The sequence below is a fragment of the Hemitrygon akajei genome, chromosome 9 (genome assembly GCF_048418815.1).
Source record: "Hemitrygon akajei chromosome 9, sHemAka1.3, whole genome shotgun sequence".
In the NCBI taxonomy this organism is placed as follows: Eukaryota; Metazoa; Chordata; class Chondrichthyes; order Myliobatiformes; family Dasyatidae; genus Hemitrygon; species Hemitrygon akajei.
The window spans coordinates 125,164,174-125,181,004 of record NC_133132.1 but is presented as its reverse complement, the minus strand read 5'-3'; the positions used below and the strand labels follow the sequence as shown (position 1 = coordinate 125,181,004).

Sequence of the window (16,831 nt, the reverse complement as noted above, 5' to 3'; positions counted from 1 at the left end):
TGGAATCTCTAAATATAGGTAAAATGTATGATAGGTTTCCACAGGAATCAGTGCCAATCCTCTTTAGCACTGAGGTTAAAATGATGGTTAGTTACAATGATTTGGACTTGGTTGTTAAGACTGCGAATAGAAGTTTTCAGATGAAACCAATATGGGCAATTTGGCTGATAGAATTTTCTACTTCACTGTACTTCAGGTATAATTTATTGATTGTGTCCATCCTGAAGAATTTTGAGAGTGAAAAACATGAAAAATGTCAAGAAACTTGGAAGGGCAGATATGCCTGTAGTTATCTAAATGTAGGAGGACAGATAAATATATTAATTGTGAAAGCATATAGGAAATATATCACTTGTTGGCCAAGGCACAGAAGAGATCAGTATGTGAACCAATGTACTACAGCATGCACACTGTTTTGATCACCACCTTTAGATGGATATGTAGAGACAGCCTAAATGCATCAAATACTAGATGGGGTGGGGAGGGGTGGCAGAAGTACCTTTTTTTGATATTCTTCCATGTTAGTGGATATGCTGACAAGGCTAACATTTATTGCTCATGCTTAAATGTTGATTTAATTATGTAGCTTGACTGGTCATTTCAGAAGGCAACTATGAGTCAACCATTTTGCCATAGATCTGAAATCACATAAAGACAGTGTCAGGTAAAAATGGAGATTACCTTCCTAGAAGGATAATTGATCTAACAAGCAGGCTTGAATAAGGCCACTAATGGTAATAAATCTGGATTCCTATTTTTTTGTGTGAAATTATTGACTAAAGTATTTAAATAAAATGCTAACTAATGAAATGTCAAAAATATTAAAACTATGTTGGATACAAAATGATTGCATTGGGCAGACATGCTTTAGTCTTGAAATATCAATAATTATTGTGTATATTTGTCTTTTTTAAACTATGCTTCTTCAGATTGACAATGAAGAATATGGTGAAGCACTGAGTCTTGCACAAGCCTATGATCTTGACAGTGATCTAGTATATCAAAGACAATGGAGAAAATCACCTGTTAATATCGCTTCTATTCAGGATTACCTGGTATGTTTTCTGCATGAGACGAATATTTCAGCAGATTACCTAATTTCACATGTTTTGCTCATGAATTTTCTTTTTGCATCAACAGAGTTCAGCTTTTCTTTGTGAAGTGCATTTTAAGTCTACTTTAAATTTGTTTTAATGGACTTGCCTGATAATTTGTTTCATCTGCCAAGAATCTTGTAATTAAGAGTTAGGTCTTAATTCAAGTAGAGCTGATTTGTATTTTCTTTGGTTCTCAGTGTCTTATCAGATGATGCAGTTTTGGTTTAAGGCTCATGATTTGTTTTGTCTTTTGATTTCTGAGTAAGTGAATGTGATAGTTATTTAAAATTAATGTCACTTGTTATTTCAGAGTAAAATTAAGAAACGTTCCTGGGTCCTACATGAATGTGTGGAGAGAGTACCTGAAAATGTTGATGCAGCCAGAGAGTTGCTTCAATATGGACTGAAAGGCACTGACTTGGAGGCACTTATTGCTATAGGGAAAAGAGAAGATCGAGGCAGGTTTGTCAATTGATTTTTAGAATTATATAGCTTTCCCCTCCTCCTCCTCCACCCATATAAGCAATGTAACATCTAGTTCTATTTTTCAGTGTGGCATTAATTTCTACATGTTACAAAAAGTTATGGTTTTTTGTTTCCAAATGTCAACAGGTTAAAATCTGTTTCATTAGTTTTCCTTTGATATTGGTTAAAACTGGATGAAATTATTTTGTGAATGATTAAAGAATTTTGTGGCAAGCATACCTTACTTTGACATGATTTAATGCTATTTTCTCATATTCACATATTTAATTTTTCTTTCATAGTTACACATGATAAATATTGGAGTTTTCATAGTGACAAATGTTTTCAGTGTATTCTGTATGCCCGTTTTCTAATTTATTTCAAACAAAATGTATTTTATTTTTATAATTTACTTGTGGGTTGATGTTCTCTAGCCAGTATGTTCATAACTTAAAATTCAAGGCTACAGTGGTTTCACTTTAATTATTTGAACCTTAATTGGTAGAAAATGTCATAGATATCCTTACAACACTCATAAAATCTAGTGTTGTACTGTAAACCCTGTGAAATATAGTTTGGGGAGCAATAATTTTGCACATTGTTATAAAATCAGGCAGTAAACTGGCATATTAATCTTTTATCTGATAGAATTATTGCGGTTCATTTCAAAGGTAGTAGGTTTATAATTGTCTATATAATAGAAGTCGAAATGCCACATGGTTCCTGAGAGAAATTTTCCTTTTCCTTTTTAACAGATTCATTTTGCCTGGGAATCTGGACTTTGATGAAGTTCCCTATGAGGATTTCATGTCACCAATTGAAGAAGTGCAGAGAAGGAAAGAGCGGGAGGCTGTGAAGAGGCAGGAGCTGCTCCAGCTTGTGGACTTTTCCATGTGAGTCCATGCATCGATTTTCAATTTCCAGCAAAGCTTGGCAACATTGCAAATGGGATAGAGTTATTTAATTTTTTTTTCTCTTTATCTTCTCCTCTTGCCTCCTCATTGACATGCTATGGCAAAGCAAGATTTTGTTTTGTATCTGTATGTTGTTACTGACAGTAGATGATCATAAATGCAGGTGTTGCTTTCTTAGAGTTTTATTAATTTAGTTTTGGACTTGTAAATGCTCCAAGCATGCATTTGACTGTATAGTCATGTGGTGCCAGGGTTGCTGAGCTCACTAAAGATAACACACTTACTGAATCTATTAATTGCAGGGAGAATATTTGGAGTTTGAAAGAATGGTAAGCTTAAGAAAGCTATGGACTTGGTCTCCAAAATCTCTCTGTATTTCAACACCATTAAAGGTCTTGCGGTTAATAGTGGATTGCCCTTTTATATTACTTGTGTATTTGAGTTTAGGCAATGCTTTAAATGGAAAAGTTTACTCATATTTATTGTTTGAATATTTGAATGAAATACCACCCTATTAATACTTTATGGAATTTCGCTCTTGGGTCCTTGTGTGAAGCATCAACAGTGCTAAAATTATAATTATAATTTCCTTCACCTGTAATTTTACTGTTTTTCAGCATATGATCATTCATTAACCTATTGCATTTTTGAACTGTATCAATCAACTAAACAACATAAGGTTCGAACTACTTGGTTTTGTTACTGATAGTATTTTTCTGTTACCCGGAAATGTGTACAATTCTGTATTTGTGGCAATACATTGTATTGGAAGCATCAAAGGAAATGCTGGAATATATAAGAAAATGAGATGCACAGTAATAGATAATTTATTGATCCCAAAGGAAATTACAGTGTCACAGTAGCATTACAGGTGCACAGATATACATATTAGGAGAAATAGAATAAAAAAATAAGTTGTCACAAGCAGTTTTAACAGGAGGAAGTCATCACTTCCCCAGTTATAGGTTGACTCATTATAGAATCTAATGCTGAGGGTGAGAATGACCTCATATGCGCTCTTTGGACCAGTACAGATGTCTTAGTCTATTACTAAAAATACTTTTCTGTTCACCCAAGTTGGCATGCAGGGATGAGAAACATTGTTCAGAATTGCCAGTAAGATCCTTTGTTCTATCACAGCCCCCGGTGTGTCCAGTTTGACCCCTATAACAGGGCCAGCCTTTCTAATCAGTTTTTTTGAGGCTGTTGGCATCACCCGTGTTGATGCCATTGCCCCAGCACACCACCACATGGAAGATTGTACTGGAGTCAACAGACTGGTAGAACGTGTGAAGGAAAGGCCTACATACTCCAAAGGATCTCAGTTTCCTCAGGGTGTAGAGGCAACTCTGGCCCTTCTGTACACAACTTCTGTGTTGCTCCACTCAAGTCTGTCATCCAGGTGCACCATCAGGCATTTATAGACCCTCACCACCTCCACGTCGCCACCCTCAGTACTAACGGAGCTGTGCAGGCTTAATCTTCCTGAAGTCCATCTCCATCTCTTTTGCCTTACTGACGTTGAGCTGCAGATGATTCAGCTTACACCATTTGCAATTATAACAGTAGCTTTCTTTTCCCAGGTTGACACTTGAACAGAAAGAACTTTGTCGTTGTAGACTAAAGCTATTAACCTACTTAAATCGTCTAGCAACTTATGAGGTATGAAAATATTTCATTAAAGTTTGTCCTATAAATCTAATTATTTCAGGACCTAAAGTCACAGTTTTCATATGTAAAATAAAAATGGAAGATGTTCAAAACATTCAGTTGGTGAGACATCATCTACGCAAAGAGAAAGATAGTTAAAGTTTCAGGTCGACGACTCTTCATCAGCTGGTTGTGGGTCATTGTCTAATGAAGGAATGGTCTTTATTTCAGACTTACAGCATGAACAGTTTGTTTGATTTTTACTTGTTTAGTACACCTGCCAAAGGGAATTGTAATGTTGCATATTATTTGAGTTTAATTGCTGCTGTCATTGTGAGGTGTTGACTTTGTTATTTGGGAAATGATAATCAGTAATAATCAGAAGTTAAATATACACAGACTCAATACTATATGGCTTTGTTCTAATGCTTGGGTGAAGTGATTTGTAATTTCTGTTCACAGGAAATCCTTGGAGGGCTTCATGCTGCAGAGCAAAGATATGACTCAGAATTCTTCAAAAAATTTAGGAGTCAGAACATTGTATTATCAGCAAGAACATATGCGAGGGTATGGTACATTTTCTGAAACCAAATGTTAGTCATATTAAGATTTCTTCTCTTCAAAGTAATTAATTTGGTTTGCTATTCTGTCTTTTAAAAGCAATATCAGCAGCCAAAACAGTGCAATTAATGTAAATGGACTGTTGGGTCTCAAGATCCATTTATTTTCATACCAAACTCCATAAGCAATGTAATAGTTTTGTTGCTGAATAAAGTGGCAGTATAGTGCAATAATCCAGAGAATAAACAGTGTCTCCACAGCAGTTTGAGAATTCAAATTTGTTTTTAAAAACTGACGTTGTTAAGACTGGCCAACTTGTTACCAGATTATCATAAAAACTAAGTTGGTTCATTAATAACCTTTTGGAGAAAGGTTTTCTAGCTTGGATTGGCTTATCTCCTGTCCTACTTTAAAATGATTGAATCTTAATTAGTATATGAAATGGCCTGACAATGCACTTAGTTGTGTTAAACATTTTAATTAATAAGAATAAAATCAGATAGACTACTATGTTTTGATCCAAGCAGCAAATTAGCTCCCAACAAGGACATATTTGAGCTGGTAAAGGTCATGATTTCAGGGTAAGCATGGCTGAATAAAACTTACGCTGCTGACTAAACGTGATTTCTCCCAGTTGGTGAATATTTTGTGCCACTTGGCAAAAGCACTGAGGAGTAAGGATACTGAATGTGTTCTAGGAGAGGGTTGTTCGATATTTATTACCAGAAGTGTCTGAAAGAGTAAGAGAGCTTTCACCAGCAACCAGGATGTTGGAAGCCTGAGAGGATGGGATTTCACTCAGGTCCACTGCCCCAGCAGAAAAAGGCAGCAGCAGCAGCAGCAGTGTAAGAGAGCTTTGACCAGCGACCAATCTGCATTTGTGATTGATTAACAAAAGCAAATTAAAGGAAGGCAAGGGCGAGTGCAGTGACCATTATCAGAGTGGTGATCTTGAGGCTTTAGCTCTTTGAGGGCTTTAGCTCTGAGAGGCTTCAAAGAAAAGCTCTGGGTTAAGTTTTTTTCCCTTCCCCTTATAACTGCTCATTTAGGAAGGTAGAGATGCCAGGTAGGATTGTTGAATGCTCCTCTTGTGGGATGTTGGAAGGCAGGGAGATCTCCTGTGTCCCTGATGACTGTAGCTGTGAAAGGCTCATCCATCTGCAGCTTCTAACAATCCGTGTTGAGTTGGAGCCGGAGCTGGAACTGGTTGAACTCCAGATCATTTGGAAGACTGAAGGGGTAATAGATAGGGTATATAGAGAAGTAGTTACACCCAAGGTGTAGGAGACAAGAAAGGGAAAAGGAGCCAGTGCAGAGTACCCCTGTGGCTAGCCCCCTCAACAACAGGTGTATCTTCAGCGGGAATTTCTTTCGCCAGAGAGTGGTGAGACTGTGGAATTCCTTGCCACAGGTGGCAGTAGAGGCCAAACCTTTATGTATATTTAAGGCAGAGGTTGATAGATTCTTGATTGGTCAGGGCATGAAGAGATATGGGGAGAAAGCAAGATAATAGAGGTGCAAGGAAAATTAGATTAGCCATGACAATATGGTAGAGCAGACTTGATGGTCCAAATGGCCTAATTCTGCTCCCATATCTTATGGTCTTAAAATGAATTAGAAAAGAACATGGCCTCAGCACTTACTGGGATAACAGTTGGGGCAGTTGGAGCCTGCAGATAATTAATGATAAAGTCTTAGTAGGAAATGTACATTTCAACAATGGATGAAATGAGGCAGCAGCCGTGATAATGGTTGTGGGAGGTAAAGTTCTAACAGAAGTCAGCTGAAACAGTCTCAACCTTCAGCTATTGTTCTCTTTCAAACAATTACTGTTCTCCTCAGCTTAAACCTTGTATTCAAGAGAGGCAGATTTTCATCATGTGAAGTCTGATCTGGCTTTAACACAAAAATAGTATTAGGCCCCTCCAAAGTTGCTCTGTTTTGGAACACTCTCCTGTTTTGACAACTTAAATTCTTCTATTGTGTCCATACTCATCTCCAACTTGTGCAATAAGCTACTAGACTTGTCACTAAGATTTAAACCACATGGTCAACTGTGACTATAATTTTGTCTTTAATTTAGCAAGTGAAACTTCTAAACTCAAACTTCAAACTTTCATTTCTCTCCAATTTCTTTCTTCTCCCCTCATTCCTTTTCTGAGCTCAGCTTTTGTTATTTCAGTTGACACTTTCTGTTCCATCAGATGTCTTTTTTGACTGCAGATTTGCTGATATTATATATAAAAAATATAGTTCCTCTCCTTGGGTATTCTTTCCCTCTCCTTCAAATTTGCTTTCAATGCACCTGTCTTTAAGTTTTTATTTTAAAAATAAAAACTTTCAGACTCTTTCAAACAATCATCCTGTACTTTTCCTTACTTTAGTTGAATTCAACTTTAGCTTCCCTCTTTGCCAGAACTCATCTTTTGAATCCTGACAGTCATGTTTTGGTGATGAATTTTTATTAGTACCAAGATGTAAATAAAGGGATAGTTAATCAAAAGAATCTAATATATCTTGTTCTGGCAATAATAACACTGAACACATTTTCATAGAATTGTATTTCCAAAGACCATTTACTGTCTTTCAGAAGATTGTATTTCTTCAAGTTGAGTAAAGCTATAGTTGAAAATGCTTAAAAGACACTTGGCTAGTTAAGGTTATCTATGAAAAAAGAAAAACTGTTAAGTTTTTGATTGATCTTTTATCACAAAGGTAGATCTTTTTTCCCCCTCAACAGTTCTCACTTCGTTTTGTAGAATATTGCAAGCAAATATAATAATGCGCACAAATTTCATTTGGAAAAACATTTCTAGGATTAGTGTCCTTTCGAGAAACAATGTTGAGGCACAAAATGCTGTCAAAGCTGACAGCAAGTAGATCACATCTTGGATATATTCTGCTGGTGTTGATTGTGAAAGTATCTGGCTTTGTAACAGTAGACATTAAATATGGGGGTAAAGAAAATGGGGGAAAAAAGTAAAGCCCATTGTTTCTTAACTGTTTCTTAGAGATTTTGACAAGTATGAATTTGGTCAACCTGAGTAGAGGGCTTTGGTGGTTTGAATAATATTACCAACTGCGCCTTTTTCTTTCAAATAGGAGAGCAATGTCCGTGCTTTGGAGATTCTTTTCACCTACCATGGTTCAGATCTATTGCCTCATCGGCTGGCTATTCTTTCAAACTTTCCTGAGACAACAACTCCTCATGAATATTCTTTTCTTCTGCCAGAAGCAAGGTAGGACTATCCAAAAGCATTTCAGACAACTTATTCCTTTGTACTGAAGATTTCATATTAAAGTAATCTCATGGTTTTTTTGTGATTTCTTTTTTTTGGAAGTTTAATTTTGAGTGGATCCTTAAAATAGACTTAGTTATAATATGAAACTACATGTGACTTTAAATTTCCAAAAGTGAGCATTAAATTTTCCAATTTCAGGGCAAATCTTACACATTTTCTCTCCACACATTTCACTAACCTGATCCTCTGTCCTACTTGGTTCCATTTGCACATTATCCTTCATTCCTCCTTAGCTCACCTTTTTTTTTGCTCCTCTTCGTTCTGATGCAAGGTCTCAGCTTGACACATTGACAATTCGTTTCTTCTCTCCAAACACAGGCAAATGCAGAGGCACAGGCGCACACACACATACAGTTATTTTTACTAAAGATTCCAAACCAACAGAAATAGTAAAGCATGGCTTGAATTAAACTGTGGTGGATTTTATTGCAATTATAGTGAATTTATAGCTGTTTTAAAAATTAGACTAGAATATAAATCATGTGAATTAAAAAAAACCTCAGTGAATAAATTGCTTGTTACAATACTTGATTGGTAGCTATTAATATCATCTTTAGTGAATAAGCTACCCTGCATATGGATATTAGAAAACATCTGTGTCAATGGATAAAATGGTTTACAATTGACTGCTAAAATTGAAAGTGATTTATCAGAAAGCAATAAAGTACGAAAGCTGAAAATGTAGTATAACACGTATAATTCAGGTCATACTCTACAAGCTAAGAAATGTATGTGGAGAGAGAAATAGGTAATATTATTTCTGACCTTTCATCAGAAAGTTTATTTGGTGCAACAAGTATAAGAATAGTTCAAGTTATTAGTTTGTATTTTATTTATCTGATTTAGAATTTGAGACTTTTGGAGGAAAAAAGTAATTAGCTTTTTTAAGCAGTGAAGGGAGGTGATTAAATCTGAACAAGAATTAGAAGCAATTTTTATTGAATTACATGCTGGTTGATATTTAAATTTGCATGACATTTTATTTTTTAGTCACAAGCCCAGAGGGGAACATAAAACTGAGGGAAAGTTACTCTACGAGGGGTGATTGATAAGTTTGTGACCTGAGGTAGAAGGAGTCAATTTTAGAAAACCTAGAAAATTTATTTTTCCTATACTTGCACACTTAGTCCAGTGGTCGTGGAGCATACGGATCCCTTCTTTGTTGAAGTCGGCATCTTGGACCTCCAAAAGTGAGCCACAGCAGGGGTGATTGATAAAGTCGTGGCCTAAGGTAGAAGGAAATGAGTTATTAACTTCAATCTTTCTGCATTTTCACTCAGACAGTTGAACTGCAAGTGCATGTAACGAGAGCTGTATGATAACCCATCTCCTACCTTAGGCCTCGAACTTATCAATCACCACTGCTGTGGATCTCTTCAACAAAGAAGGGATCCGTATGCTTCACGACCGCTGGACTAAGTGTGCAACTATAGGGAAAATAAATTTTCTAGGTTTTCTAAAATTGACTCCTTCTACCTTAGGCCACGAACTTATCAATCACCCCCTGTAATGTTATTTTCCAGCAGTGTATTCTTATTTCTTAGTATTGTTATATTTTAAAATATAAAATTATAAATTTTATCTTTCTAAATATATGGATTGGTATTTATATATTTTAAAGTTATGATAATGAAAGTTGTAACCCCTGAGCTTAAAAGTCAAAGTAAACTTATTATTAAATTATGTACAGTATATGCCATCATATACAACCCTGAAATTAATTTTCTTGTGAGAATACTCAGAAAATCCATAGTAATAACCATAATAATAACCATAAGCGAATTAATGAAAGACTGCACCAGCTTGGGCATAAAACCAGTGTGAACAAGACATAAACTGTGCAAATACAAAGAGAAAGAAAGAATAATAATTAGATAGATAGATAGATAGATAGATACTTTATTCATCCCCATGGGGAAATTCAACATTTTTTCCAATGTCCCATACACTTGTTGTAGCAAAAACTCATTACATACAATACTTAACTCAGTAATAATATGATATGCATCTAAATCACTAACTCAAAAAGCATTAATAATAGCTTTAAAAAAAGTTCTTAAGTCCTGGCAGTTGAATTGTAAAGCCTAATGGCATTGGGGAGTATTGACCTCTTCATCCTGTCTGAGGAGCATTGCATCGACAGTAACCTGTCGCTGAAACTGCTTCTCTGTCTCTGGATGGTGCTATGTAGAGGATGTTCAGGGTTTTCCATAATTGACCGTAGCCTACTCAGCGCCCTTCGCTCAGCTACCGATGTTAAACTCTCCAGTACTTTGCCCACGACAGAGCCCGCCTTCCTTATCAGCTTATTAAGACGTGAGGCGTCCTTCTTCTTAATGCTTCCTCCCCAACACGCCACCACAAAGAAGAGGGCGCTCTCAACAACTGACCTATAGAACATCTTCAGCATCTCACTGCAGACATTGAATGACGCCAATTAATAAATAATTAATTAATAAACAATTAATTAATAAACAAACAAACAAGCAAGCAAGCAATAAGTATCAAGAACGTGAGATGAGGCGTCTCAGAAAGTGAGTCCACAGATTGTGAGAATGATGGGCAAGTGAAGTTGAGTGAAGTTATCCCCTATGGTTGAGGGGTAATAACTATTCCTGAACATGATGGTGATGTGAATCCTAAGACTTATGTATCACCTTCCTAATGGCAGCAGTGAAAAGAGAGCATGTCCTGGGTGATGGGGTCCCTGACGATGGATGCTGCTTTCCTGCGACACCATTTTGTGCAGATGTGCTCAATGGTGGGTGGGCTTTACCTATGATGGATTGAGCCCTATCCATACATTTTTGGAGAATTTTCCATTTAAGTGCATTGGTGTATCCATGCCAATGTGTGGTGCAGCCAGTCAATTTACTCTCCAGCACACATCCATTGAAGTTTGTCAGTGTTTTAGATGTCATGCCGAATCTTCGCAAACTCCAAAGGAAGTAACGGCATTGCCATTTTTTCTTCATAATTGCACTAATTTTCTGGGCCCAGGATAGGTTTCCGAAGTAATAACACAGAGGAATTTAAAATTACTGACTTAACAGAGGAAAGTCACAGTGATCAGATCTCTGGAAAGGTGGGAGAAGAGGGATGCTATGGTTTATAGGGATTTGTTAGTTAGGGGAATGGACCGGAGGTTCTGTGGGCAAGAAAGAGATTCTCATATAGTATGTTTCCTCCCAAGTGCAAGAGTCCTCAGCATTCTTAAGTGGGAATGTGAACAGCCAGAAGCTGTGGTCATGTAGTGATGAGTTTCTGCATCGGGAGTTCAGTGAGTTAGGTGCTAAGTTAAAGGACAGGACCTCCATGGTTGTGATCTCAGGATTGCTACCCATGCCATGTGCTGGTGAGACCAGAACTAGGAAGATTACAGTTTAATATATGGCTAAGGAGTTAGTGTAGGAGGGAGGTCATAAGGTTTTTGGATCATTGGGCTCTGTACCAGGGAAGGTGGGACCTGTACAGAAGGGATGGTTTGCACCTGAACAGGAGGGGGACTAATATTCTATCAGGAAGATTTGTTCATGCTGCACGGTGGTGTTCAAACTAGAGCTGCAGGGGAATGGGACCAAGAGTACCAGACCAGTTAGTGTTTTGGAGGCAGATGGTGGTAAGACCTCAGACAAAATTAGGAATCAAAAGGTTGAGCATGGTGCGACTAGTGTCCTGAGCTGTGTATATTTCAATGTGTGTTGGCACGTGGCCAAGTGGTTAAGGTGTTGGTCTAGTGATCTGAAGGTCGCTAGTTTGAGCCTCAGCTAAGGCAGCGAGTTGTGTCCTTGAGCAAGGCACTTAACCACACATTGCTCTGTGATGACACCGGTGCCAAGCTGTATCCAGTCCTTCCCTTGGATAACATTGGTGGCATGGAGAGGGGAGACTTGCAGCATGGGCAACTGCCGGTCTTCCATACAACCCTGCCCAGGACTCAGTCAACATTGAAAATCGATGAACAGCTGAAGAAGAATAATATATTTCAATGTAAGAAGTATCATAGGAAAGGTGGATAACAGTGATGAAGCTGAGGTAGGTGGTTTACAAACAAAGATAATGTGTAGTGAAGAGAAACTGTTGATAGGGCAAAATTGCAGTCAGCAGGATGAGTTGCAATGTAAAAGGCGGATAAAATCGAAAAGTGTGAATACAGGACAGAAGGTATTGTACCTAAATGCGCATAGTTTTCCAAGATGACGGCGCGACGCAGCTTGCAGCGGCCACTCCAGAGCTGATTATCTGTTATTTGTGAAGCGGAGTGCCGTGCGCAATCATAATCGGATGAAAAACGGACGTGGGAGCACGGAGGAACATCTGAAAATCTCCAGGAAGACCTTATACGTTGCTGCTGCTGTTGTGAGGTCCGGGTCTCTGCTGGGAAGAACAGGCCCCCAGTCCTCGGGGTCACATTGCCGATGGCCGTTGGCGGGGCTGTCTTAATATGCTCGTCAGAGGATAGTGCTCGGAGAAGCTGTGCCGGAGGGGATGGTCGGAGGTTCGACAGACTTGGAGTCCGCTGCGGTCAGGTCGCTTTCATTGTGTGCTGCATCTGCGAGGCTGAGTCGGGCGGCGCCGTGGAAGTCCATAGCGGGGGTATTCCCTTCTGCCGTTGGCATGGGATGACGAGTCATTCGGGGACCCTGAGGACTTGTGGAAACTGTGTGGTGGTTTCTTTCAAGCTTATAGTCTTTTAACATCTTTGGTCTATTTTTACTATACCCATGGTCTGTTTCTGTTTATCAATTATGCTATTGTTTGCACTGTTGTAACGATATGTTGTACTTATGTGGTTTTGTGCAGGTCTTGTAGCTTTAGTTTTTGTTCTTGTTTGGTGGAATTGGAGCTCCTTTCCAGGGAATGCACTAAGATGGTAGCGCAATATTAATACACAGCAGCCTCTCCGGACTCTGGATTGGGGATTGCCAAACGTTATGTGGATTTTCTGGTGTAGTCTGTTTTGTCATGTGTTATTGTCATATCATTTTGGAGGAACGTTGTCTCATTTTTTAACTGCATTGCACTTGTTTTTTTTAAAATAATAATAAACTGATTCTGAATCTGAATATGGAATAAGGTGGATGAACTTGCAGCACAGTTGCAGATTGGCAGGTATGATGTTGTAGACATCACTGAATCATGGCTGAAAGATTATAGCTGGAAGCTTAATGTCTACAGATTCACATTGTATTAAAAGGATAAACAAGAAGGCAGAAGGGAGTGGTGTTGCTCAGCTGGTAAAAAATTAAATCAAATCATTAGAAAGGGGTAACGTAGAGTCGGAAGTTGTTGAATCCTTGTGGATAAAGCTAAGGAACTGCAAGGTAAAAATACCTTGATGGGAGTTTTATACAGAGCCCCAAACAGCAGTAAGGATGTCACCTGCAAATCACAATGGGAGTGAGAAAATGCATGCAAAAGGGCAGTGTTGCAATAGCCATGGGACTTCAGTATGTAAGTAGATTGGGAAAATTATGTTGGTGCTGGATTACAGGAGGGAGAATTTCTAGAGTGCCTATGAGATGGCTTTTTAGAGCAGCTCATGGTTGAGTCCACTAGAGGATCTGCTATTCTTGATTGGGTGTTGTGTAATGATCCAGAATTGATTAGAGAGCTTAAGGTAAAAGAACCCTGAGGGGAAAGTGATCATAATATGATCGAAGGGTCCTGCTGAAGGAACTCAGCCCAAAATGTTGACAGTACTTTTTTCCATAGATGCTACATGGTCTGCTGAGTTCCTCCAGTATTTTGTGTGTGTTAGAACATAGAAACATAGAAAACCTACAGCACAATACAGGCCCTTCAGCTCACTATGCTGTGCCAAACATGTACTTACTGTAGAAATTACGTAGGGTTACCCATAGCTCTCTGTTTTTCTAAGCTCCACGTACCTATCCAGGAGTCTCTTTAAAAGATCCTATTGTATTTACCTTCACCACCGTTGCCAGCAGCCCATTCCACACACTCACCACTCTCTACGTTTAAAAAAAACACTTACCCCTGACATTTCCTCTGTACCTGCTTCCAAGAACCTTAAAACTGTACCCTCTTGTGTTAGCCATTTCAGCCTTAAGAAAAAGCCTCTGACTATCCACACGATCAATGCCTCTCATCATCTTATACACCTCTATCAGTCACCTGTCATCCTCTGTCTCTCCAAGGAGTAAAGGCTGAGTTCACTCAACCTATTCTCATAAGAAATGCTCCCCAATCCAGGAAACATCTTTCTAAATCCCCTCTGCACCCTTTGTATAGTTTTCACATCCTTCTTGTAGAGAGGTGACTAGAACTGAGCACAGTACTCCAAGTGGGGTCTGACCAAATTCCTATATAGCTGCAACATTACCTCTCGGCTCTTGAACTCAATCCCATGATTGATGAAGGCCAATACACCATACGCCTTCTTAACCACAGGGACAACCTGTGCAGTAGCTTTGAGCATCCTAAGGACTTGGAAACCAAGATCCCTCTAATCCTCCATACTGCCAAGAGTCTTACCTTTAATACTGTATTCCACCATCATTTTGACCTACCAAAATTAACCACCACACACTTATTTGGGTTGAACTCCATCTGCCACTTCTCATCCCAGTTTTGCATCCTATTGATGTCCCGCTGTAACCTCTGACAGCTCTCCACGCTATCCATAACACCCCCAACCTTTGTGTCATCAACAAATTTACTAACCCATCCCTCCACTTCCTCATCCAGGTCATTTATAAAAATCACGAAGAGAAGGGGTCCCAGAACAGATCCCTGAGGCACACCACTGGTCACCGACCTCCATACAGAATATGACCTGTCTACAACCACTTTTTGCCTTCTGTGGGCAAGCCAGTTCTGGATCCACAAAGCAATGTACCCTTGAATATCATGCCTCTTTACTTTCTCAATAAGCCTTGTATGGGGTACCTTATAAATACCTTGCTGAAATCCATTTACACTACATCTACTGCTCTTCCTTCATCAATGTGCTTAGTCACATCCTCAAAAAATTCAATCAGGCTCGTAAGGCATGACCTGCCTTTGATAAAGCTACGCTGACTATTCATAATCATACTATGCCTCTCCAAATGTTCATAAATCCTGCCTTTCAGGATCTTTTCCAGCACTTACCAACCACTGAAGTAAGACTCGCTTGTCTATAATTTCCTGGGTTATCTTTACTACCTATCTTGAATAAGGGAACAAGATCTGCAACCCTCCAATACTCCAGAACCTGTCCCATCCCCATTGATGATGCAAAGATTATTGCCAGAGGCTCAGCGTTCTCCCTTGTCTCCCACAGTAGCCTGGGGTACATCTCATCCAATTTAGTCCTATTCTCTCACACGGCTTATCCTTTTGCTCTTCACATACCTGTAGAATGCCTTGGGGTTTTCCTCAGTTTTGCTCACCAATGCCTTCTCATGGCCCCTTCTGGCTCTCCTAATTTCTTTCTTAAGCTCATTCCTGCTATCCTTATAGTCTTCTAGATCTCTATCATTGCCTAGTTTTTTGAACCTTTCATAAGCTTTCCATTTCTTCTTGACTAGATTTTCAACAGCCTTTGTACACCATGGTTCCTGTACCCTACCATCCTTTCCCTGTCTCATTGGAACGTATCCATGCAGAACACCATGCAAAAATCCCCTGAATATTTGCCACATTTCCCTAAGAACATCTGTTCCCAATTTATGCTTCCAAATTCCTGCCTGATAGCTTTATATTTCCCCTAACTCCAATTAAGCGCTTTCCTAACTTGTCTGTACCTATCCCTCTCCAATGCTATGGTAAAGGAGATAGAACTATGGTCACTATCTCCAAAATGCTCTCCCACTGAGAGACCTGACACCTGACCAGGTTCATTGCCCAATACCATATCAAGTACAGTGTCTCCTCTTGTAGGCTTATCTACATATTGTGTCAGGAAACCTTCCCGAACACGCCTAACAAACGCCACCCTATCTAAACCCTTTGCTTTCAGGAGCTGCCAAATCAATTTTTGGGAAATTAAAATCTCCCATCATGACAAACCTGTTATTATTGCACCTTTCCAGAATCTGTCTCCCTATCTGCTCCTCGATGTCCCTGTTACTATTGGGTGGTCTATAAGAAACACCCAGTAGAGTTATTGACCCCTTTCTGTTTCTAACTTCCACTCACAGAGACTCACTGGACAATTCCTCCATGACTTCCACCTTTTCTGCAGCCCTGACACTATCTCTGATCAGCAGTGCCACGCCCCCACCTCTTTTGCCCCCCTCCCTGTCCTTTCTGAAACATCTAAAGCCTGGCACACTAAGTAGCCATTCTTGCCCCATCCAAGTCTCTGTAATGACCACAACATCATAGCTCCAAGTACTGATCCACGCTCTAAGCTCATCTGCTTTGTTCGTAATACTTCTTGCATTAAAATGGACTCATCTCAAACCATTAGTTTGAGCACATCCCTTCTGTATCACCTGCGTATCCTCCTTCTTGCACTATCTCCAAGCTATCCCTATTTGAAGCCGACAACCTCTTCCTCTTCAGTTCTGGTCCCACCCTCCTGCAATTCTAAACTCTCCCCAATAGCCTTAGCAAACATCCCTGCCAGGATATTGGTCCCTGTTAGATTCAAGTGCAACCTGTCCTTTTAGTACAGGTCCCAAAAGTGGTCCCAATTATTGAGAAACCTGAATCCTTGCCCTCTGCTCCAATCCCTCAACCTCGCATTTATCCTCCGCCTCACTCTATTCCTATGCTCACTGTGGCATGGCACAGGTAATAATCTCAAGATTACTAGCCTTGAGGTATTTGCTTGGATTTCCAGCATCTGCAGATTTTATTTTGTTCATAATATATTGAATTCCCTCAGCAA

The 16,831-nt window shown here is 39.1% G+C and overlaps 1 protein-coding gene across 1 annotated transcript in view; it reads left to right on the top strand.

Annotated features, from left to right (window-relative positions):
* The window catches only part of nbas (NBAS subunit of NRZ tethering complex), a 305,288-nt gene that overhangs the window by 64,081 nt on the left and 224,376 nt on the right, over nt 1-16,831 (top strand). Inside the window, exons 16-21 of the mRNA XM_073056940.1 lie at nt 930-1,055; nt 1,408-1,559; nt 2,318-2,455; nt 4,060-4,138; nt 4,589-4,693; nt 7,790-7,926. Of these exons, the coding sequence (XP_072913041.1) occupies nt 930-1,055; nt 1,408-1,559; nt 2,318-2,455; nt 4,060-4,138; nt 4,589-4,693; nt 7,790-7,926 (737 nt within the window). The remainder of the gene's footprint in view (nt 1-929; nt 1,056-1,407; nt 1,560-2,317; nt 2,456-4,059; nt 4,139-4,588; nt 4,694-7,789; nt 7,927-16,831) is intronic.